General features: G+C 43.3%; 1 protein-coding gene across 1 annotated transcript in view; it reads right to left on the bottom strand.

The window, feature by feature from the left end:
- Positions 1-22574, bottom strand: part of LOC108637261 (atherin-like) — a 419308-nt gene extending 396734 nt beyond the window's left edge. The window contains exons 1-4 of the mRNA XM_018056314.1: positions 22559-22574; positions 13196-13245; positions 10643-10988; positions 9914-10533 (exon numbers count right to left, since the gene is read on the bottom strand). Of these exons, the coding sequence (XP_017911803.1) occupies positions 9914-10533; positions 10643-10988; positions 13196-13245; positions 22559-22574 (1032 nt within the window). The remainder of the gene's footprint in view (positions 1-9913; positions 10534-10642; positions 10989-13195; positions 13246-22558) is intronic.

The following is a 24835-nucleotide window of genomic DNA, read 5'->3' as shown; positions in this document are numbered from 1 at the left end:
CCAGCGCAGGAGACACGGGTTCGAACTCTGCAACCACTGAAGCCCGCGCCCTAGAGCCCGTGGTCCGCAGCCAAAGGAGCCCCTGCAAGGAGAAGCCCAAGCACCGCAAGGAGAGAGCAGACCCGGCTCGCCGCGACCAGAGAAAGGCCGGCGCAGCGACAATGACCGAGCGCGAGCCAAAAATAAATAAAAAAATAAACTTACTAAAAAAAAAAGGTTTGCTTCCTGCCACATAATGGTCACATAGGAATAAATTAAGTGGACGCTGCGCCTGCAGAATGGCCTACTGACCTTCCTGCCACGTGCAGCGGGCCCTGACCTGGTCTGCACAGCCCCTGAGTAGCAACGGGTGGGGAATTTATTCTATACTTTATGCTATAATTTATATAATACCCTTTCTTCAGTTACAGTTACTCCAGGACTAGTCTTAACAAGCGCATTTTCCCCCCAAAATCCTAGGGGAAAAAAGGCTCTTTGAAAAAATATAGGTATTGAATAGGAGAAAATATACACGAACATGGCTGAGCACACACCCCCAAATAAGTCCAAGTGAAACTGGGGGAATCTGACGAAGACTGGCCTGCAGCCATTCAGGCTGGTCATGATGCTGCCCTACAGGTCTGAAAGATGTTACCAGGGGCAGGGAGTGGGGGTGGGGTGGGAAATGTTACCAGACACAGGCTCGCAACTTGCCCAGCAGTCTTCGGAAGTCTATCGGAAGGCCGCACTTCCAATAGAGAGAGCTTGCGTTCCATCTCTGGTTGGTGAACTAAGATCCTGCATGCTGTGCAGCCAAAAAAATTAACTATACAACTTGAAAAGTTTCAAACAGATTTACGCATTAAAAAAAAAAGTACAGAGGTTCTGCGTTACTTCTTACAACTGCACAAGAATCTGTAACAATCTCCAAATTAAAATTTTAATTAAAAAATGTCATAAGTATGTGCATGCATGCTAATTCATTTCAGTCGTGTCCGACTCTTTTGAGATCCCATGGACTGTAGCCCGCCGGGCTCCTCTGTCCATGGAATGCTCCAGGCAAGAATACTGGAGTGGGTGCATTCCTTTCTCCAGGGGATCTTCCCCAACCCAGGGATTGAACCTCATCTGTCTCCTGCATCGGCAGACAGGTACTTTACCACTAGCGCCACCTGGGAAGGCCAGACATACCTGCAGTTCCTCAATTATCAAGCCTTCTTCCTTTCCACTGTGTTTCCCCGGTAAGTGTCTCCAGTTTGAATACTCACAAGCACAGCATCTCTGCTCTCAGGACTCTGATCCACCTGTGCAAGCGAGGCTCAGGAAGCTCTGAGCTGGCCCCGTCTGCAGCTCCTCCAAATTCTGTCTATTCTGTGTCATTGGCTCAGGGCTACTTTTGCAGAAATATGATGGTGTCGCTTACTTGTGTTTGATTCTTCAGCCTTCGCCTTTCTGACTGCAGACGGAGCCGGGACATTAGTATTCACGCACAGGACAATTAGGAGGCCGCCTGATCTTAGTACAGATCAGCTAACAAGCCTTAACCTACTCATTTCACAATGAAGGATTCATTTCAAAACTGCTCTCTTTCTGGAATGCATGCTTTCCTTCCCGCACCCTCTGGTCTCCTGAGAGAGCTGGTGGCCTAAGAACCAGTGGGAGAAGCTGCGTTGGGAGAGCCTGGCACTTTGACAGATCAAGAGGCAAGAGCCAGCCCACCCCAGCCACCACTCATCCACTTAGCTAAAATACAGGCTCTGGGAGAAGCAGGGAAAACAATAGATAGAAGTGCATGCTAGGTCTTCCGGAAACTGATGCTGGATGAAAATCCCTTCTTAGCCAAGAGTATGGGGGTGGGGGGGGAAATCACTATTCATCACAAAATGGACATCTCTCCAACTCTCTTCTCTACCACTCCACAAATCCTGCCTGTGAAATATAACTTTCTTCCTTTAATGATCTGGTGGTGAATTATTTATACGCTTCAATTTATCTTTCTGTCTTCTTTTATTTATGCCCAGAATTGTACTACTTAACTCTAAGACAGCCTGACCAGGACTGCAGGCAAGGCAGAGGCGACCTGGCCCTTTAGGGGGTCACTGAGCCGGAGGGACAGAGCAGGTGGAGCTGTGGGGAGGGGACCGAGATCTCGGTCTAGGGATGCGCTAAGTGAGCCCGCGTCTCAGGCCTCTGCATCATGCTGACTTTTCCAGCCAGCTTTCCATGCAAACCCATCTTGCATCCCGTCCCCTTCTCCAGCCCCCCAGCCACTATCTTCACTATTTGTCTGGGCAGCGCCACCTCGGAGGTGGTCTCCATGCCCCCAACTCTATCAATCCCTCCCCCTCCAATACCTGTTATCAAGAGTAACAATGCCATCATCGTAATTCTTCAGCAGCTCTCTATCACCTGAATCCAGAGCTCCCAAATCTCCCTACTTAGTGGAACCTGTGTGGTAGTGATTCAGTCATTAAATCATGTCCAACTCTTGCGACCCCATGGACTGTAGCCCGCAAGGCTCCTCTGTCCGTGGGATTTCCCAGGCAAGAATACTGGAGTGGGTTGCCATTGCCTTCTCCAGGGGAATCTTGCCTCCCGGAACAGGAATCAAACCCAAGTCTCCTGCACTGCAGGCGGCCTCTTTACTGCTGAGCCAGTGAGGGCATTACTTTTAAAATAAATAAATCAAGCAGATTCTTAGTTTCGTTGGGTTTCTCCTGAAACAGACCTTGAGGCAGAGGTCTCTTAAATGCAAGTTATTCATCTGAGAGAGGATCCTGGGAAGGACTAGTTCCTGGGGAGGAAGGCAGCCAAGTAAGCCCAGATCCTGCAGGAGACGGCCACCACGGGCAGCACCGTCAGTCTCACTAGGGGATCCTGGGACATCGTGCAGGACGCGGGTCAGTCTCTGCACGGGCTGGGTCAGGAGGCCAGGGCACTGCCTCCCTGCTCTCTTCCATCATCAGCTGAGGTCCACTTCTGGGGTCCCTTAGCTTTGCTGTCCCCACAGGTCAGAGAGAAAGCCCTCAGGTGGAGAACAGTAGACGCTTGTAGAAGAATTCTGCAGAAGTGTACAGGAGTGGTGAGTGTCTGGGCGTATGAATGCGTCTACCTGACCTGGCCGTGTCCCTGAAGATTCTGATTCGGGAGGCTGGGGGGTGGGACCCAGGAATCAGCACTGTGGCAAGCCCTGAGTGGGACTCTTTTGCACAGGCAGACTGTGAAACACTGACCCGTATCATGACGTGCAAAACCGTCAGTGGCAGCTCCCAGCAGTCACCTGTAAACCACACGGAACTTGTGCCCTTTTCACAAGTCTTCCCTTTAGGCAGCACACTCTTCTACAAGCAGGAAATGTGCTTTAAGAATGTCCATGATCCCCAGAGCCAAATACCAGTCATACAGTAAATGCTCAATAACTGTGTGTTAATGAAACCATCCTGGAAAGAAACAGTATGGTACTAGGTACCTCTGTTCCCTGGACAAAACTATCTGCCAAATCTCTCAAAATAGTAGTAAAACGAAAAAAAACATACCTATTGAGCACCTAATCTGTGCAAGACACTCAGGAGCTCCTCCTGAGAAGCTCCATAACTGCTGATCCACGTACACCTTAAAAGAGACTTGCTGCTATAACACAAAATGGTGAATTAATCCCTACAAGGGAGACAAAAGACCGAGGTCGTGGTGGGAAGGTGAAGGACGCTTTCCGAGGAACTGGAAGCCTTTCGGGCTTGACCCTACCTGGTGATTCTACCAGGGTTGTCCCCAGAAACACAGTCACCTCCACCAACTTCACAGAGATGGAGCGGGATGAAGAGGAAAGTCGTATTTCAGCAGCAGGTGCTGATGTCTCAGGATGAAGGCTTCTTCCAATGACCAGAAATTCGGTACCTGGGGCCTCAATGGGAACTCCAGGCTCCACCCTCAGAGGCACAACAGTTTCTGCGATTTTCAAGGAGCTCTCTTGCAAAGGAGACCAAAGCAGAGGCCTGGGCACTCAGAGTCACTACATACCTCATCGGTGGCTTTTCTCCCCTGGTCTGGGATGTTAAACCACAGCACACTGGCCACGCTCCAGTCTGGATAAGCAGGCTGGGGCTAGCAGACTTCCCCCTCCAGCTCCAGCTAAATAAAGTATTCCTTCAGACCAGCTGCCCTAACCTTTGTTATGCTGCTGTGGGCTGTTAAAGAGCTCTTCTGTACTTAGGATGGCTGTATTTGCGAAAAATCAACACCCCTGGTAGAACTTTCTACACCGACAAGAAGTACGTTCCAAAATATCACTGGCTACGTCAGTCCTTTTGATATGCTTTTATACAGGGCTGGAAACAATTAGAAAAGTATTTCTTCTCCATTTGCCCAGCTTTTGCTATTCATGAAGATACAGACCAAAATATTTGCAACATCACAAAAAGGAGGTGGCAGGTGCATACTTCACAAAACACACTGAGAGTCTGCTGCAAGCCAAGCGCTGCTGCAGGTGCCAGGTGCTGTGGGAAGGGTCACAGGTTATGTGGTCAGCACAAATTTGACATTTTTCCAAGGGGAATAATTCAATTTAATTCTTCCTCTTCTGCTGCATTTCTGAAAATCTAAATCCATCGACTTTGCTTAAAATCTATCATACACAGGTAGCCCCATCAAATACTATTTCTGTCCACCCTTAAAATTAGAACCACCAAAAGAAGAATACATAAGACCTTAAATTCAGTGTGTATGTGGGTGTGTGTAGAAGTGTATATGTGTCAAAGAATGAGAAAATATGCTTTCTTGGCCAGCCTGTAGGGCAGCAAATGGGATGCTGCTTAGATAAATATTTATTTGTTTGCTTGTTTTTAGCAATCATCCTATTTGTGTGGGCGAGAGTTTACAGCTTATAATAGCAGAAGCTGACATAAGGAAGTGGAAAACGTAAATATCTCTTGCTTAAAGATTCTCTTTACTGTATGGAAAAAAAAAAACCAAATCATGCCCTTTGGCATTCTATTGTTAGGATAAAAACAACAAAAAGGAAAAAAAAATGCCAACACATATGTAGGCATACACACACATTATCTTGAACATGAAGACAGAAGAAGGAAGTTAATTAAATTTCAAGATTCCAGTGGAATAAATCAAATGTATGAACTACAGAATATTTAACATCATGCCACACAAAGAGAGTTCTGATTTTTTTTAATAATAATAACTTTAAAATTTAGATTATTCCTAGAAGACCCAAAGCAAGTGCTTGTCCTGAACTACAGACTGCGAAAAATAACTTTAAAAATCAGTGAAGTTCACTTGTAATCTGCCAAATTATTCTGCTTGGAAATCCTTCTAGCTAGGACAAGTTAACAGCAGGCTTCTAACACTAGGTCAAACTTGCTGTAAATCAATTTATCCCCCCCGACAAATCTGCCAAAGTGCATGCTTTTCTGGTGAAAATGATTCTTCAATGATACTTAATACTGTCACTACACTGCTTCTCCAACCAGTCCAATCCAAGTTTCTCTTCCAGTTAAGGTGTATTAAAGTTAAATACCTACCTTTGTCATAAATAATAAATGACAGAACACAGATTCTTCAAAGTATTTATGGCAGAAGGAAACTCAAAATGTATCGCCCATGCAATACACTTCCTACGCTTAAAAAGAAGGCTTAATAAAGCACATGTGATTCTAGTTCACCATCCAATACTCCATTCATTAGCATCTCAGGGTTCAGAAACAATGTATGCCATTGTCATCTCTCGCAGACAGATAAGCAGGCTTCAGGTGACATCTTTGGCAAAACAGTTTTGAAAAGGACCAGCAGTAGGCTGATGCAGCCACACGGTCTGTCCTGTACACTTTTTTTAATTTTTATTCTATGCTGGAGCACAGCTGATTAACAATGTTGTATTAGAGTCAGGTGTACAGCAAAGTGACTCAGTTATACATGTACATGCATCTATTCCTTCTCAAATCATTTTCCCACTTAGGTTGTTATAGAATATCGAGCAGCATTCCCTGTGCTACACAGTAGGTCCTTGTTGGCCAACTGTTTTAAATATAGCATGTGTACCTGTCAATCCCAATCCCCGATCTTGCCTCTCACCAACTCATCCCCCGGGTCACCATAAACTCAGTTCTCTAAGTCTGTGAGTCTGTGTCTGGTTTATAAATAAGTTCATTTGGTATTTATTTATTTTGGAGCCCCGATCATTAGACCAACAATATGTCTATCCTTTGCACACAGAAGACCACAACGAGCGATTAATTAGCTGTAATGGTTAAACTCTTACAGGCATACCCACTGACCAACACAATCCTCAATCTCATCCCCATTTTAAATTCATATAGAGAAAAGGAGAACATTAAAGACTGTCCAAAGATGTAAACAATGACCAAAGCAAGGGAAAGGGCATCACCAGTTTGAGGAAAGAGGTGGGAGTCCCAGGACTTTCTGAGACTGAAGGCTGAACACAGTACACAAGGTATCAAAAACCATAATGAATTTTGACTCTCAAATACCACTGTGTTTTTCTAATGATCTTTATCAGGGTAAAAATCGTGATTACAAACTATGTGTAAATAAAGAACAAAGAAAGAATGATTTGGGGGAGGAAATGGAGTGGGGGGGGGGGGATTTTCAAGTGTGACCCAAGGCAAGACCTCCTGGAGAGGGCTCCATCACCAGGTCTGAGTCACAACACCTCCCTGGGCCTCAGTGTCCCTTAAAACTAAAGGCTTAGGCCAGAGCATCCGTCTCTAACTCCCTCCTGGCAGTAAAACCCAGTCACCTATTTCGAGAGAACTCAAGTTTTTGCAAAATCCTAAGAGCATCTGAGAGGGGCAGAAAAGGTGCTTATGGTGTTTAATGGCTACAAAGGGGAGAATGAGGAAGGTCTAAACAACCCTCCCAGCCTTGCATTTTTCAGTGTCTACCGGGCTTAAGAGGGCGATCAAAATTAGATGCTTCATTTCATCCCACAATAACAATGTAATTCTGATTATAATAAAACGTTGAAATGTTCTTTTTGAAAACATCCCCTCCAAAGGAAACAGCTTCACCTTCCTCAAATGCAACTTGGTAGATCTGTCTCCTTCGGAGGGTTGCAAAGCCCAAGCTACAGTATGAGTGTCAGGATGTGGAAGCAGCTGTCACCGCTTTGTTTTTTTCATTCACAGTAGGTGGTTGCCAAGCAACAAAATACTATTGTCTGTTTCCATGATCTATTGGCCAATTCTACCGGTGATAATGCTTTCCACAGTTTAAAATAGGGCCACCTTTTGGACAAGAAGAAATGCGAAAAAATTCTAAGAACAATAAACATATATATAAACAAACACACCGAATGTATCCCTAAATTATGTTTATAAATATACAGCTGTGTGCTGATATACATACATACATTTTGCATGTGTATGTATGTGTGTGTGTGTGACTTTATTATACATTCTCCTCCTCCCTACCTCCAAACTCATCTAAATTGAATAGGCCAAAAACTAGATCCAAATCCCAAAGGGCAAATTAAAGCATGACCTGGAGATACGAAAATACAGTCAATTATTTTCTCAACAATAGCAATAACTTCCAACTTGCCAGATGTATCAAATTCTGTCCCTTGAATACAAAGTTCTCTAGTCAGGAAAGCAATTCTACTGATATAAAAATAATAAATGGAATGCCTTTACTATCTACTTTGGAATCACTGATCATTTGTTGTTTTACTTCATGTCATCATCTGCTACCCCTGTGTACAAAGGTAATAATTCAAATGGGAAAATTCTGTTTTTCGTTACACCCAAGAATATTAACATATATTTACTTTTAAAATAATTGAATTGTTCTCGCTGGAATACCCTCATGTGATTCCCCACTTTGTTCTGACATTGGTCCCTCGGGAATAGCACACATGCTATGTTACTCTTGCATATTTCACTAGCTCACAAATAAAATAACACAGTGTACTCAATATAAAGTTGTCAACATTCGCTTGCATCAGTTGCTGTTTGTTTTCCATTGACAAGGCTTCTAAAGATAAGAATTACAATATTCTTAGATGTACAGACACAACATCAAAACAGCCTGAAGGAATTAAAGCTGGAAACTGCTAGAGGCAATCATGCTTTGAAATGAAGAGAAATCAGTATCACTTATGCACACGCATATATTTCTGCAAAGACCCTAAATAATGACAGAACAGTCTTTGCATTTTATGCAACGCTCATCCATCTTCCTTCACAATATTTCCAAACCACTTTAACTATTTAGTTCATTCCTCTAAACAAGCCTTTGAAATTCACCTTTTGAAATTCACCACCACTTGTAAATCTACACGTTGTAAGAAACTGGTAATAAGCAAAACTCATTACGTGGATTGACGTTATTACTATAAAATCTGCTATCAAAAGGGCAACGTTAGCAAAACAGAAACAGAGTGTGTTAAATAATTAACTGAATACTAGTCAAATGATCACTTTTCCGGACAGAGCCATCCTCAGCAGACCGCTCCTGGGAGGGAGCGCCCAATCCAGGTTTCTCCTTCAGGTCTCACCCCATACATGACCCACTTCCTTCTCCCGCAGTTTCTCAAGCTTGTTCACCTGTATCCCAACCTCACTAAGAAACATGCTCTCCCCACTTTCTCCACCCTTTTCGTATTCCTTAGACACTCATTACTTTCTGCAAACCACCGGACTCAAACCTGCAGTTTGCCACGAACCTCCCCATAAACACTTGTTTTCCTGATTCTTTTAGATCTGCTTTAAAAATCTCCACTACCGAACAAATACAATATTAATAAAAGAAAGGCTACAAGCCAGTTGATTTTGTAATGTCATAGCAGCAAAATGTTGGGGGAAAAAAAGACAGAAAAGGAGACATGCAGGCGTGTACTTGGAGGAAGGCGGGTGGGAGTGTAGCTCTGCACAGTGGGTCGCGGGGACTCAAGGGGCCTCGCTTCCCCTACCTGTCGACCCCACTTCCCCCATGTGCGCACTGCCGCTGACAACCACAACACTCCGGGACCACCCCCTCCGGAAAGGGGGCGGGGTTACGCCTTCGGCCAATCAGAACCCGCAAGCCCCGGGTGTCCAACCTATGGGGTGGCCCTGGCCGTGCCGGGGGAGGACGCAGGGTGGTCGGGGAGGGGCCGCGTCCGTGGGAGGCGCGCACGTGTCGGGTCCGGGGAGGCGGCGAGGCGGCGGGCGTCTGGGTCCCGAGGCGTGGGCTCTGCAGCCCAGCAGCCCCCGAGTCCCGCTGCCCAGTGTCTCTTTTGCCTCGGCCCGTTCGGGCAGGACATGCTCCCGCCGAAAAAAAAAAAAGACCGGTCCACAACGTCTGACTTCCACCTCGAGTAAGAAGACAGTCACAGATAACAGTAGTACCCGGCTCAGAAAAGACCGGGAGGAAAGTTTCAGGCCCGCACCCGACGGAGTCCTCCAGGGCTGGGAGGAGGAGGAGGACGGAGGCTGGGCGGGAGGGTGACGACCTGGAAAGCAGAGGGCGGCTGGAGGGCTGAGCGGACCGGGGCGCGGTGCTGGGGGACGCTAGCTGCGGGGTGCGCTGTCCAAGGTGCACGGGAGGTGGTGGGCGCGCGGCGGGCGCGGAGCCCAGAGCCAACACTGGCTGGCGACGGCAGGGGAGAGAGCTCGGAACGGCTGTCCGGGGGCGCCAGGCACCGCCCCCCCACCTCACCCCGCCACCCAGGCTTGTAAAAGTGAACCTAGTGGAGCTGAGACAGGAAGGGGAAGGGCGCGGGCGGCTGCGCCGAAGCCCCTCACGCTCCCCTGCACCCCTCCCTCCCGGCCGCACCTCGAGCTCTTTTCCTTTTTCCCCTTCCCCCGCCTCGAGCCCACTCCCCTCCGAGCTTCGATCCCGGTACCGCGGCGGAGGCGGGACCGCGAAACCCCCGCTCCAAGCCCGGACGCCCCAGGGATGCTGCGGGCCCCCCGGAGCTGCTTACCTGGGGCCGCGGCACCAGGGGCGGGCGCGGCGCGGCTCCTCCTCGCCTCCGCGCCCTCCTTCTCCGCTTCTCCCCCGGACTCTGTCCTGGGCGCCGAGCTCTGAGACCGGGCCGGGCTGCAGCCGCCTTCCCCGCCGCCGCCTCGGCCGCCGCTGCCGCAGACAGAGGACGCCCAGTGGCGGCTGGAAGCCCGTGTGAGTAGCGGCGCCGGAGATTCCGCGGCTCCGGGCGCGCGGCCGTGCGCACGCGCGCCGGCGAGTGTGAGTGTGTGTGTGAGTGTGCGCGCGCGCGCGCGCGCCCACGGGGAGGGGGGGAAGAGGCCGAGAGATGCTCGTAGGGACCGAGGCAAAATTCTCCTGCCTCGGGAATCCGTAAGCCGGGGAAGGAGGCTCGAACGCGCGTCTCGCCGCGGGGAGGAGCTGCCCGCCCGGCGACGCCGAGGAGGAGGAGGGCTGCCGCGCCGGGCGCGCAGGTTCCGGATCCGAGCGGCGCCGAACCGAGCGGGACGCGCAGCCACGGACGCAGCGGAGGCGGCGCCCACAGCCCACGGTAGCGCTGCCCGCTCTTGGGAGGAGCCAGGCCGCTCGCTCCCGCCGCCGCCGCCGCCGCCGCCGTCCGGACTTCTCAGCCGGGCGCGGAGGACAGGGATCGAGACCCCCACCGCTGCCACCTCGACCGTGGAGGCGCCCCGGACCGAGCCGGGGAACCCGGGCGCACGTGGCCGATTACCGGCTGCAGCCGGCGTGCGCAAGGGCTGCAGGCGTGCGGTGGGCGGTGGACCCCGGGCGGCGCGGCCCGCCGCCTCCGCTGGGTGGAGGAAGCCGGGCGGGGGAGTGGGGGTGAGGTCGGTCCAGGGTGCGGTCGACAGGCAGAGTCGAGGGTTGTGGGGGGCTTCCGCTCCGGGAGGAACGTTGCCTGTTTTCCCCTTCGGAGGGCACTTTTCCACAAAGTTATCCACTGCCCAGGTAAAAGTGCTAGGTTCCTCTTTGTTCGGAGCCAGCTCACTGTGCAAGGCATCTGAACACTGTGCTGCTTTGAAGTCCGGCTTCTCCAAGAACCAGCCAGCCTGGCGCCTCTTAAACCTTTTAAACCGCTACTCTCTCACTCATCCGGGCTACACTTTATATCACAGAAATAAAATGTTCCAGCACATTCACATGTCTTTTCTCCCAAAAGATTTGTCGTCCTAGCGGTATTCTTTTCCCCTGCTTACTTTAAATTCGGAGTGCACTTTTATTCACTCAAGAATTTCTTAAAAGGTCATAAGTTCTGTTTGATATCTGAAATAACCCGTCCGAGTCCGCCGGCAGGGGTTGTTTTCCGCGTACTTTTGCATGTCCTCCAGTACTGAGCCCAGCACCGAGCACTCTGTGTGTTCTCTATAAACGTTAAATGAATGACATTGTTTTCTAGCTTCACATGTCCTGAAGGCAAAGGCTTGGATGCTGGGAAAGTCATTACCACCCCACCAGGCTTGCTTGAGTGTGTGTGTGTGTGTGTGTGTGTGTGTCTGTCTGTGTGTGTGTGTCTGTGTGTCTGTGTGTGTGTGTGTGTCTGTGTGTCTGTGTGTCTGTGTGTCTGTGTGCAGGCTTGCTTGAGTGTGTGTGTGTGTGTGTGTGTGTCTGTGTGTGTGTGTGTCTGTGTGTGTGTCTGTGTGTCTGTGTGTGTGTGTGTCTGTGTGTGTGTGTGTGTGTGTCTGTGTGTGTGTGTGTGTGAGACTATTTTCCCCTTTGGCGGCCTGAGCCCCAGTGCAAAGAAAAACAGCAGAGAATACTGACCCTTTAGTGCTGTCTCGCCAAGGTGCAGGCAGAGTGCACTCTGCAGGGAACCCCAGAGGACACCCAGGGTGAGAAGGCTAAAGAGTGAGTGCTTCATTTCAGTCCTGGGGGAATCTGGTCTCTCAGTCGGAAAGTCACATTTCATTAGCAGTTTATAATGTCTTTTTTTTCGTGCAGGACAGGAAGAGAGTTTTAAGAGAAATGCACGTTTCTAATAGCTTGTCAGGTACAAGCTTTTTCTTGTAAAAAGCATTACTTCATGGCTACTTGCCAATCTATGCAGGGTCATCTCAGATTACTAATTCTGTTGTAGCACCGAGCCCACACAGTTCCACCCTGGTATTTCCACAATTATCCTCTGAGAAGCAGAAGTCCTCGATTTTACATTGCATACTAAATTTCAGTGCGCTTGAACTCGGGCTGTTCTAGGAGCTGCTTCTCTCTCGACTCATGGTATCACAGCGTTGAAGCAGAACGGAAATAAAGTGAAAATTAAAATGGATTTGTTTGGGCGCTGCCTTGTGTTCTCCAGTGGGAGTCCCTTTAAATGACTTCTCTTCTGTCACTCAATTTACAATCATTTTGGAAGCCATTTGTTGTGCCATGGAATTCATGTGCTTTTTTGTTAAGTTTAAAAGCGTGGGTATTTAAATTTTTTACTTGAAAGGAAGCTCTAGAACTTGCAGGAGCAGAAAATCTCTGACACTCCAAATGGACTCTTGACAGCCAACCTTTACAATGGGTATGAGTCAAAGTCTTCCAATGTAATTGTAAAGCTTTATTTTGCTTAGAAAGATGCCTTTAGGGTTTCATTCAACAGCTTCCCAAGAGCTTGCTCACTTGGTAGGATGGAAGGATGGAACAAAGCCATAGCTTCTCTGATGAGCACCAAAGGGAGCAGACTTGGCCTTGTAAAAACAAAAACATTTACAAGAAGCCAAAATTTAAAAACAAGAATGTAGGCTTGTAGCAGTCCTAATAAATGTTATTTTAAAAGATAAACAATACAAAAAAATCACAACATAAGAGTTAAAAGTGCTTCTGACCCACTTAAAGTTTGGAGGAGGAGCTAGGATTAAAATGCTATAAACCATGGCTCTTCATGCTGCTGCTGCTGCTGCTAAGTCGCATCAGTCGTGTCTGACTCTGTGCGACCCCATAGACGGCACTAAACACTAAATTATAATAATACAATGTTCTACTGAAAGATTCATTTTCATATGTTATTATCAGTTAAACTGAGAGTTAATAGCATAATTATAAAGGTTTGATTTTTCTTCCTTAAAAGGGAATGCTCCTTAACTGCCTTTTTAAAAAATTCGCAGTAGTGCAATAAACCGAGTTAAACGTTAACTTAGAAATACAGGACTGGGAAAGGGTAGGGTGTGTAGAGAAACACTTTAAACTGATTTGACCACCACTAACTAATCTATTCTGTCCGTCTACAGAAACAACAAAAGCTTTCTAACTCTGAAGACTGGTAAATTTAGGCTGTGAGACGTACCATGAATTCGAAAATCAACTCCTCATGCCGGGAGCCGATTGCCCCAAATTCTTTCAAGTGAGAAGACAGGGACCGTTAGCTGAAATGCCGCTGTTGAGTTTAGTGGTGTGAGCGCGCATAAGGATACAGGTAATTTCCCCCATAATTAGGTTGCAGATCACTTCGTGCATTAGAGTTTTAAATGATAAAAAATACCTTGACCTGCACATGGACCCAAATGCCAGCTCAGTAAAGAGTGCAGCCTGGGAACAAGAAGAAGTTTCAATTACCCTGTCTTCATGCTTTATACACTGGTTTATTCCAGATATTATTAAATGCTTAAGGCAACTTAATTCTAACTGGAGACCAGGCATGTTTAGGAAAGTAAAAGATCAGAAAAAAAAGGTTATAGTGTATTCCAAGCAAGTGTAGATGGGCTTCCAGACTTATCAGTGCTGAAATTCGAGATGCAGGAGAAAATATTAAATACCACTTGTTCTTAATAGTTTATGGAGTGATGGATTTCCTGGACGTGAAGAACTTTCTAGATCCTCTCCCCAGCTAAGTGAACATATGAACATACACAAGAAAAAACTGAATAAAATTTCAGAGAGTTAAGGGAACACCCTCTGAAGCTCAGGGTAAGAACCCCCATATAACATAGATCCTTTGCACATTGACATTTATGGCTAAAGGGAACTGAATTGGTAGATACACTACTATCCTCACATCTGTTTTTAATCTAATAAGTTATTTAACTGCCAAAGCCAAGAAGCTGCAGAAGCAAGTCAGTAAACCCCACAAGTAACTATTGAGTACCTACTTCATCAGTTCAGTTCAGTTCTGTCGCTCAGTCGTGTCTGACTCTGCGACCCCATGGATGGCAGCACACCAGGCTTCCCTGTCCATCACCAACTCCTGGAGCTTGCCCAAACTCATCCCTATCGAGTCAGTGATGCCATCCAGCCATCTCATTCTCTGTTCTCTTCTCCTGTCTTCAGTCTTTCCCAGCATCAGGGTCTTAACCTACTTCGTAATCAGTACTATTCCTTATGCCATGATTGTTACCAATAAAGTATAAAATGCAATCTATCTCTGCCTCTAAGGAGCCTACAATCCAGCTATCATTATTCTTGGAAACAAAAAAGTAAACATAAGCATACTTTATCACTTGACAAGGTACAACAAACTTAAACTTGAATTACCAATGTGACTTAGCAAGCCACTGGTTAAGTAAATAAACCAACTGAAAATTGATTAGTGGCCAAGGTATATATGCATATTTCATATTCATATTTCCTGGTAGTGATCACTTAGATTATCACATGATGTATACGGTGAAAAGCTCATCTGATGCTGAATTCTGAATTTTAAATTGGGGACAAGAAGAAAATTATGGACAAGAAAAAAATCAACCGTATTGGCAACGGCACCTGTGAATTGCCTATCATTGGGGATCCTTGGGCAGAATGGAATTGATAAGAATATGCTAATCAATTTTATATACTTTGTATTTCAACTGATTCATAAGTTAGTAGGGCTACCCATGTATTTTGAAGTTTCTGTATCTACAAAGACCCTTTAGTCTATTCTTGGATAATGTTAGTATAATACTTTATTATCACTCTCCTTAAAATTTCTTAGTTTTGCCCTCTGTTCTTTACACTTATTAACATAACTTTTTAAATTTATTTAATTTTAACTGGAGGATAACTGCTTTACAATATGGTGTTGGTTTTTGCCACACATCAACATGAATCAGTCATAAGTATACCTAGGTCCCCTCCAACATGACTTAGTTTTGGCTAACAGAGCTTTTGAAACTACAGCTCTTCACTCAATACATGAAAAACTTATAAATAGGAAAAGCAATAATCCAAAGAAACAAGAAGCTGTCAGGTGAAGGCAATGTTAAGGGGAAGTCCCCTGCCACTTACAGTGTGGCACAAACATAAAATCAGACATGTGATTCAGTTCAGTGCCCTCGCTGAGTCATGTCCAACTCTTTGCAGCCCCATGGACTGCAGCATGCCAGGCTTCCCTGTCCGTCACCAACTCCCGGAGCTTGCTCAAACTCATGTCCATCGAGTAGGTGATGCCATCCCACCATCTCATCCTCTCGTCCCCTTCTCTTCCTGCCTTCAATCTTTCCCAGCATCAGGGTCTTTTCCAAGGAGTCAGTTCTTTGCATCAGGTGGCCAAAGTATTGGAGCTTCAGCATCAGTCCTTCCAATGACTATTCAGGACTGGTTTCCTTTAGGATGGACTGGTTTGATCTTGCAGTCCAAGGGACTCTCAAGAGTCTTCTCTAGCACCACAGTTCAAAACGTGATTAGAGCTGTGGAAAGCTCACCCGTCCATGTGTTGACCATTTACATCACCTGCCTCACCAACTGCCAGGACTACCAGTCGCATCTTTTTGCTTTTTCAGCGGCAGTCTTGATGTCATATAAAAATGGCACTGAGCACCAACTGTATGATCCAAGGTCAACCCCAGCCTGGTTTTAAAGGTGCCAGGAGACCTTGGCAACTCACTTTCTAAGCTTCAGTTGACCTTGCTGTAATCTGGACAATAATAACTACCTCATTGGTTAAGAACATTACAACGTGAGAAAGGGTTTCTCATGTAGGAGCTTAGTAACTCTTGCACAGTCCTGGATCTAAATCAAGTTTGTGGCAGAAAATTGGAACATGTACATGAATGGGCAGCTCCCATAGAAATGCTGGAGCCTTTGTTAGAGTATAACTTAGAACGTTGAACTTATTTGATGATTTCTTGGAGTCCCTTCCAAGGATATTTTAAGGAAACCACAGACAACCAGAAGTTGGCAGAAACAGACACATTGCAGGAAATTGTGGGTTCCATAATTCTAGAGGTGCTGTAATTCTATAAATTCTGCTGCTGTTGCAAAACCCAAGCTTTTGTGTTCATTTGTTTTTAATTAGTCTCTGTTTTTCCTGCCACACAGATCCTGCTTCTCCAGTGGTGCTCCACGTTGCTACCTTATCTATAGGAACATTTATTTTACAGATTAAGGCCAATCATAAAATTTCCTTTGTTTTTAAACAAAAATAATTCACTGTTTATCCCTCCTTAATTGTGAAAGCAGTGTGTGTACTCACTAGGGGGAAAAAGGCAATACAGAAATGTATAAAGAAGAAAAATTTGTTGTTTAACATGCTTTCTCAGGGAACAACCAACATTCCTACTTTGATGTGGACCCTTCCAGACATTTTCTTTGCATCATTTTATTCTTTTAAAATGTCATTCAAGTCAACATATTACCCACTTAAATATATGCTACCAGCATTTTAGCAAAAACAATTAGACTCTTTCACAAAAAGTTTCAAAAGTGTTTTCATTTTTTTTTGCCTTTCATACTCTTTCTTATCAGGATGGTCTCTTTGCTCAGCAAGTCCTTTAAATGGGATTTTACCAAGTCATCCATGAAACCTTTCCTTTGTACTTTCTCACTTTCAACACATCTAACAATGAGCACTTTTTAGTGACCCTTTAAAAACTTCATCTCACCTTGAACTGACGTATTCTGGAGTCACAAGCCCTGCTCCTTGGCCTCTAGCCATTCTGTGGATGCTTTGCATTACTTAACCTCCACCCCCAAGATGTGGTCCAGCACTGACCTTGGATCTGGTACTGAATTCCCTGATGGAGCAGGAAAGATTCTTGATTTCAATAAGTAACCAGAATGTTCACTGGAGTGACCATCTACTGGTTATACAGAAGGTTAGCCAGGAGGTAAATTATTTGGGTTCATGTTTTGCGTCAACTGCTGCAGACAAAATTTGGGAAGTATGTTTTATTTTGTTTTCAGAGTCCATAAACAGTCCTTCAAGACACAAATGCTGACTGTAATTCCAAAAGAATCTCCTGCTTTTGCAACTGAGCATACTCATTATTTTACCTAGGAAGCTATCATTGTTAATGAAACATGTAACAATGCTTATAATTTTGCTGATTTGTTAATCATACGGAGCATAAGTTCCCAAAGTAAAACAATTCCAACTCTGCCTATCCCACTCTGCCAATCCAAGAGACCAGGACATCTGGCATCACTCTTAAAATGAAATCTAAAGTAAGAATCGAATCGCCAGTCCATGTCCGACGCAGGATACAGCATGCTTGGGGCTGGTGCACGGTGATGACCCAGAGAGACGTTATGGGGAGGGAGGTGGGTGGGGGGTTCATGTTTGGGAATGCATGTACACCCGTGGTGGATTCATGTCAATGTATGGCAAAACCAATACAGTATCGTAAATTAAAGTAAAAAAAAAAAAAATCTGAAGAACTGACAATAAGAAGGAAGGAACGAAAATAAGGTGAGATTAATTATCTATAGGAGCTTTCTAAGGAATATACACTCTATACTGTGAATTATGAAAGTTTTAAGTAAATAAGTTACCACCCTCTATGTGCAACTCATATAAGAAAATAATGAGATAAGAAAATGCAACATATGAGATAAGCTAAAATCTTAGTAATTGCATACATGGCATAGCAATATGCATTAAAAAGTTTTAGAGAATTAATAACATGTCTCTAGCATTTATCAAAGGAGAGAGTCACCATGTTTGGAAAATCAGAGAATTTCAGCAACTGGAAAGGTATACTTGTGTTGTGCAGGATCATTTATCCTGGTTCTTTCCTGTCCTAGATGCTGCAAGTTATAAGTCCACCTTGGGCTGAGAAGTTGTCTTAGGCAGGAAAAGGTACCATGTGTACAGCACTGACTCTGAAAGGTGAGGTGAGAGAAGAAACAGCAAGTCTGCAACCTGGAGACAGGACGCGGCGGCTGCTCTGGAACCAACCATGAGAGCTGTGTAGCCATGGGATGCGTCTCGTGTGTGGGCCTTGGCTTGGTTAAAGCGCGAAGGGGTGAATGTGCTCCACTTTTCTTTCTTTTGACCCCAATTCTCAGAAGTCGGCCTTTATTACAACTAATATAATAAGGCCATATTTGACCAGAATAATTAAGAAAAGTTAAGTACCAAAATATTCTTAAATTTAATTATTAAATACTTTATGGATTATGCTAAAATATAGTATGTTGTATATCCTTTAATCTTCACAAATTAAAATCACCAGTATAAATATAATATTTAATAGTAAGATAAAGAGCACAGAACAGTAAAAATATTATAGGATTTAAGATCAGATTGGGCTAGATTTAAATCAGTTCTGTCACTCTCTGAGTGAATATGGGTGAGTTTTTCAGGTTTTATTTTTTTTAAGATCAGTAAAATGAACTTTTTAAAAAACTGGAGTATAATCAACTGGTTTACAATGTATGAGTTTCAAGCGTACAGCAAAGTGATTCAGATATATATATACACACACACACACACATATATACCTGCATATGCATCAATTCAGTTCAGTCACTCAGTCGTGTCCGACTCTGCGACCCCATGAATCGCAGCACGCCAGGCCTCCCTGTCCATCACCAACTCCCGGAGTTCACTCAGAGTCGTATCCATTGAGTCAGTGATGCCATCCAGCCATCTCATCCTCAGTCGCCCCCTTCTTCTCCTGCCCCCAATACCTCCCAGCATCAAAGTCTTCTCCAGTGAGTCAGCTCTTCGCATGAGGTGGCCAAAGTACTGGAGTTTCAGCTTTAGCATCATTCCTTCCAAAGAAATCCGAGGGTTGATCTCCTTCAGAATGGACTGGTTGGATCTCCTTGCAGTCCAAGGGACTCTCAAGAGTCTTCTCCAACACCACAGTTCAAAAGTGTGTGTGTAAATGTGTGTGTGTGTGTATGTTCAATCCTGAAGATCCCCTGGAGGAGGGCATGGCAACCCACTCCAGAATTTTGCCTGGAGATCCACATGGACAGAGGAACCTGGCGGGCTACAGTCCATGGAGTCTCAAAGAGTCGGACATGACTGAGCAACTAAGCATACACACACACCTCTCTGGAGAACTCTAGCTAATACACCCTCCTCTATACCAGACCTTTGAGTTCACATGTCTGCTTTCTCTACATTCTTTCAAGGTGTCACCCATTTCTTCTTAAACATTTCTTCAGTGTGACTGACTGTAGATTCTTCTCTGCTCAAAACAGAACTCCATTACACAGACTTGAGGACATCGATTTTTCACTACAAATAGTCTCTATTTATTTCCCATCTCTAAGCTATATTCAGCATACATAACATATTGATATCTTAAAATACAACAAAAAAAGTCCAACAGAAAAGGCATACATCTGTCCTGCCTCCTCCATGTTCAACTCCGTACCCCTCATATCATACCACATGTTCACCCTTGTAAACAAATTTCTTGTGATTTCAGCTAGCATGAATCATTTGCTCAGGGCCAGACCACTCCTCAGTTTACTGAAACTGTAAAACTGTGGACTGAGGCCCAGACCATGAAAATTTCATTAAGAGTCACAACATGTGTGATCTAGCCTGAAACATTCAATGATTTTCATATCATAAAAATCACAAGTTTTTGGAAGTAAATAAACTTAAGTTCTTTTCTATATTTAAGATAGTCCAAGAGTCAAATTTTCAAATGCAAATATTCAGTCTGTATATTTCTTAATCTGTGCTAAGGGATTTAATCAGTATAAAGAAGAGTTTTGAGACAAAGGTAGTGATTGCATTCTAATTCAGTTAAGAAAGATGATGGGATTGTCCTTTCTGAAACTCTTAAAAAATAGGTCTAAATGAAAGTATTTATACACAGTACTTCCTAAAGGCAGACACTAATAATCAACCAAGTACTCTTCTAGTCATATGATTCTCTGATACTATAGAACAGAAAATTCAGAGTAGGATGATATGTTTTGATAGTTTTATTACATGACAATTATAGAAGGAAAAATTTAAAGAAAGGGAAATTGGCCTTCAGCGTGTGTTTTAGTAAGACAATCCTTATTTCAGATTTCTGAAATGGAGACAACAGTCTGGGAGAGAAACAAGATTTTGTTTTTATTGTGATAAAAGATCTTTAGTTAAAGATTTTGTTTTTATTGTATGTGTGTTTGTGGGAGAGAGAGATCTAAGCTATCTGCTATGGACTGAATGTTTGCGTCCCCCCCCAAATTCATATGTGGAAGACTAATCCCCCCAAAGTGATAGTATTGGTATTAGGAGATGGGGCCTTTGGGAGGTAATTAGGTCATGAGGATGGAGCCCTCGTGAATGGGATTAGTGCCCTTACAAGAAGAGACAAGAGAACTTATTCTTTGCCATGTGAGGCTAAGACAAGAAGATAGCCATCTGCAAGCCTTGAAGGGAGTCTTCACAAGACCCTGGATCTATCAACACCTTGATCTTGGACCTCCCAGCCTTCAGAACTGTGCAAATAAATGTTTTTGTTTAAGTCACCGAGTCTGTGGTATTCTGTTATATGAGCCTTAACTATAGCACTACCCCAGGAGTTATTGTAGTGGTTGTTGTCTTTTACCCCAGATTTGGCAAAGGGGCCATGTTGTAATCCGTTCTTGGACTAGAAGACTATAAGAATTTCCAGGAAATCATTAAAGTTTTGCTACAACCATGCATAATTATGTGATTGTGCAGTCTTCTCATTAATTAGACATTTAACTAGAATCTTATTTAATTCTTTAGAAAAGAGATGTCAATTATGACTATATTTGGGTTATGTTTCTCTAAAGCTATTTTCACTCTCTTTTTAGATTTCATGTTACATATGACTACCTGTAACTAATGAAAATAAACTAAATGCTTTATGCTTTAAACTTTTTTTGGTGAATCTCACATCAGGGCTCTTTTTCTTTTTTTGGAAAATTCTAACCATGTTATAAAAGAAAATGTCATTAAGCTATACAGAACCACAATCCACAACTAAATCTTCACAGTGACATTCCTTAAGAAGGCAGAGTTTGCCCCAAACAACCATTTCATGAAATTCTACTAATAACTGCATTACTCAGGAAACCAATGGAATGGACTTGTAAATCCTACAGATGGAATAAGATGAGTGTAAAAGGTACAAGGCTTCCAAGTTCAAGCCATGCTTTGAGTTTCCTTTTAAATTTATTTACCAGGTTTCTTTCTTTTTCCGGCACATTTTAACAGCAACTTATTTTAGAATGTTGACTTATTTTTATGTGACATGAAGATGGAAAACACATCTAAGAGTCAGAAAATCTGGATTCAAGCCACGAGTCTCTCTCTTACTCTCTTACTTCAGTAAATTATTTTAACAACTCCTGCCCAGCCTTTTCATCTGTAAATTAGAGATAATGGTGATGCCCATCTCATGAAGTTATTATGAAGATTAAATTTAATTGTTCATGTAAAATATTTGTAAAACCTAAGGTATCATATAGATACTAAAATACCTGGGGGAGTAGTATTACAATTGTTACTACTTAAAAATATTAATATTTTCAAAGCTAACTGTAGGATCACAATCAACTATGAGTTGAACTACTTAGTATAGTTTCTAGAGCAAAATAAAGAATCTCCTTGATGTTCATCTCATACCAACATCAATGTTCCCCCCACTGAGGGCTCAATATAGTGTAAAGCACAGAGCATCTTCTTGGATTCAACTGCCCCATGTTATTTATTCCTTTCTTTTTTTTAATCAACATATAATCTTTGTTTTAATTGACATATAGTTGATTTACCAAATTTCAGGTGTACAGCAAGGTGATACAGTTATATATGAATATGTATGTCTTTTTCACATTCTTTTCCATTTTAGGTCATTACAAGATATTGAAAATTATCCCTTGTGCTATACAGTAGGTCGTTGTTTATCTATTTTATATATTGTAGTATGTATCTATTAATCCCAAGTTCCTAATTTATCCCTCCTCCTACTTACTCTTTCCACTTCGGTAACTGTTTTTTTTTTTTAATCTCTATGAGTCTATTTTTGTTCTGTAAATAAGTTCATTTGTGTCATAGTTTTAGACTCCATATATATGTGGTATCATATGATGTTTGTCTTTGTCTGACATATTCTCTTCTTTTTACTCAATTTCTTTTCAGTCCTCCTATAGCTAGCTTTTTATTTTGCATTATGTGGATTATTTTTTCACAAGAAACAAATATCCTAAGGGCTATGAAAAAATGCCCATGGCACTTGCCATCTAAGAAATTCACAGGCCTTTTATGAATACGTTAATGACCATCACACAATACTGGCTACCTTGAATGTTTTCTCATCATTTTGTCACGCACGTCTGCCTAGTTTAAAATCACAGGGCAGGAACTCTAATTCTGTCTGTAAATCAGGGAGCGAGCATTGTTGTTCGATAAATGCCACGAAGCAACAGCATGCATGTGAGGTGAATAGGTGGAAATTATTATTTCTGTCTATTGCAAGGTGAAAATAAAATGGGCACTTTACAATTTTCAAAGCATTCTCCTATCGATTACCTGGTTTGTCCATCATACCGACGCTGCGAGGAAGCTGGATGGGGCAGTTTGACTGTTAGCCTCTATGTATGAAAGCAGAGAGTGAGACTAAAAGGTTAAGTGCCCTCTCTCAGGTTCCTTGGCAAGTCAGCAGCACAGCCAGAGCAGAACCTCTGCCCATGCTCCTCTTAACTGATACCCCAGGAACTTCACAGCCGTCACAGGGGCTGTCTGTGAACACATCAGGAAGTATATCTATCCTCTTTCCTTGGAAACTCAGCACTGAACTCTGACTGGGGCCCACAGCAAGTGCTCAGTAAACAGTTGTTTGATTAATTAATTAATACTATGGATGTCCTGTCGGCAAGATTCAAGAAATAATTATTGAATCCATAGTGAGGCCTGTATCTCTGCCATCTAGGCTGTTGCTCAGCCCACAGAAAACCATGATATATTTCTAATTTTCTGTTTCATTTAGGGCAACTTGTGAGGCCAGTTGTCAATCCCACTTTCCAATCATATCTTTCTCTCAACAAGTTGATGCCCCTGTTCAGTAGCCCAGTCATACCGCCATCAGTCTGATAGACTCAACTATAACCTATAAAACACATTAGAAGAGCCCTTAAAAGTTTAACTTCTCATTTCATTAAGAAAATGTGTGACTTGTTACTGCCAGAATCTTCTGTGTTGTCCAGAAGTCAGACACCAATACCAGGACACATGTGACTGAGTATCTGCTATGAGGGTCCTCTGTGCTAGTGGCATACAAGAGTTCTGAGACACTGGTGTGCTTAGACTGAGCTTTGGAAAGTGATGGGCATGCAAGCTGTACAATAAGGGAGCTGGGGACTGTAGAGAGTAAGGAAGGGAAGGCTATGAGAATGGCTGTCCATTTCTCAGCAATGCTTTTCTTAGATGTTCCAGAAACAGTGAGGAATCTTCTCACCTAGATGAGACTGAGCTGAAGGAGCTGCTTGCTCATCTATTAGTTGCTACCGTGATCATCAACCCTTGATGGTACCAGAATCAAATGACAATGCAAGTGTTTGAATGTGCACTAGTGTAGGGACAAAGTCGACATCCTCCACCCCCTTCCTATGTATGCTTTCATTTTGCAGAAGCATTTTAGTGTTTTGGTAGCATTTTGCCTAATTATCTTTTCAAAATGGTTCAAGGAAGTCGGTGGTTGAACTTAGTCTTATTTCTCTTAATCATAATCAATTCTGATTACAATCCAAGAGACTCCCAACACTTTCTCACCCACACAGCCTTTGTTAGACAGACATATTGGTGAATTCAACTAACTCTGCATCCTCAGTTCAGTTTTTCAGTTTCTAGTAAACTGACAAAACATCCATCAAACTACTTCTCTTGGAAGAAAATCTTATTTAAAATGAAGACCTTATGATAAAATGTTCTAATAACATTTTGAGAAATTGTAGAATATACAACCCTGGATTCATGAGTGCTAATATCAACATGTGGTTGTTCAATTTTATTATCCCTTCAATAAAACCATCTGAGATTTTAAGTACTTTTTCAACTTTTTATATCAAATGAGAGATCTGAGAGACACACAGAGAGAAGGACAGAGGAGAGTGGGTCCAAACTCCCTATCTCTTGATCCTTAAGTCTTCTTTATGTTCATTTTGCTTAACCTTTTCACATCCTGACTAGGCACATATTAACAAATATCTCTGAATATCACAAAACAATACACACACACACACACACAAAATATCTAAGTTAACAAACCTAAACATCTAAATATCAACCAGTCCTATTTAAAGTAAACTATAGACAAATACTTGTTGGGTGTTTCCCTACTCTTCAAGTAGGGAAGCTAATTTCCATTAATAGGAGTCAACAAATGAATGACTTAGAAACAACAATGTCTTCCTTTTGGTGTCCTACTATTCCATAATTTCACTGTACTGAACATTTTTTACAGTGTCATTTTTGTTAAATTTTAAATGAACTAATAGATGCTTTTTAAGGTAATTATATTGTTATTTACTTTTAAAATTATGTTTTAAAATAATTATCAACAAACTAATTTTTTATAGCTGCAAATCCAGGTTTTCATATATCCAGTTGTTTAAGGGTCCACCTATGCTCTGAGTTAATTTTTAAGCAAATATTGAGCTACTCCTATATTTCAGGCACTGTGATAAAATACTGCAATCACTTCCTATGGGGCATGTATTATTATCCTCATTTTTTATAGATGACAAAGTTCTGCTTCAGAAAGGTTAAGTAAGTTCTCAAGGTAAGAAAACAAATAAATGCTAGTATCTA

This window comes from Capra hircus, chromosome 12, assembly GCF_001704415.2.
Source record: "Capra hircus breed San Clemente chromosome 12, ASM170441v1, whole genome shotgun sequence".
NCBI lineage: Eukaryota > Metazoa > Chordata > Mammalia > Artiodactyla > Bovidae > Capra > Capra hircus.
The sequence above is the reverse complement of the archived record's forward strand: the minus strand, read 5'-3'. Positions and strand labels throughout refer to the sequence as shown.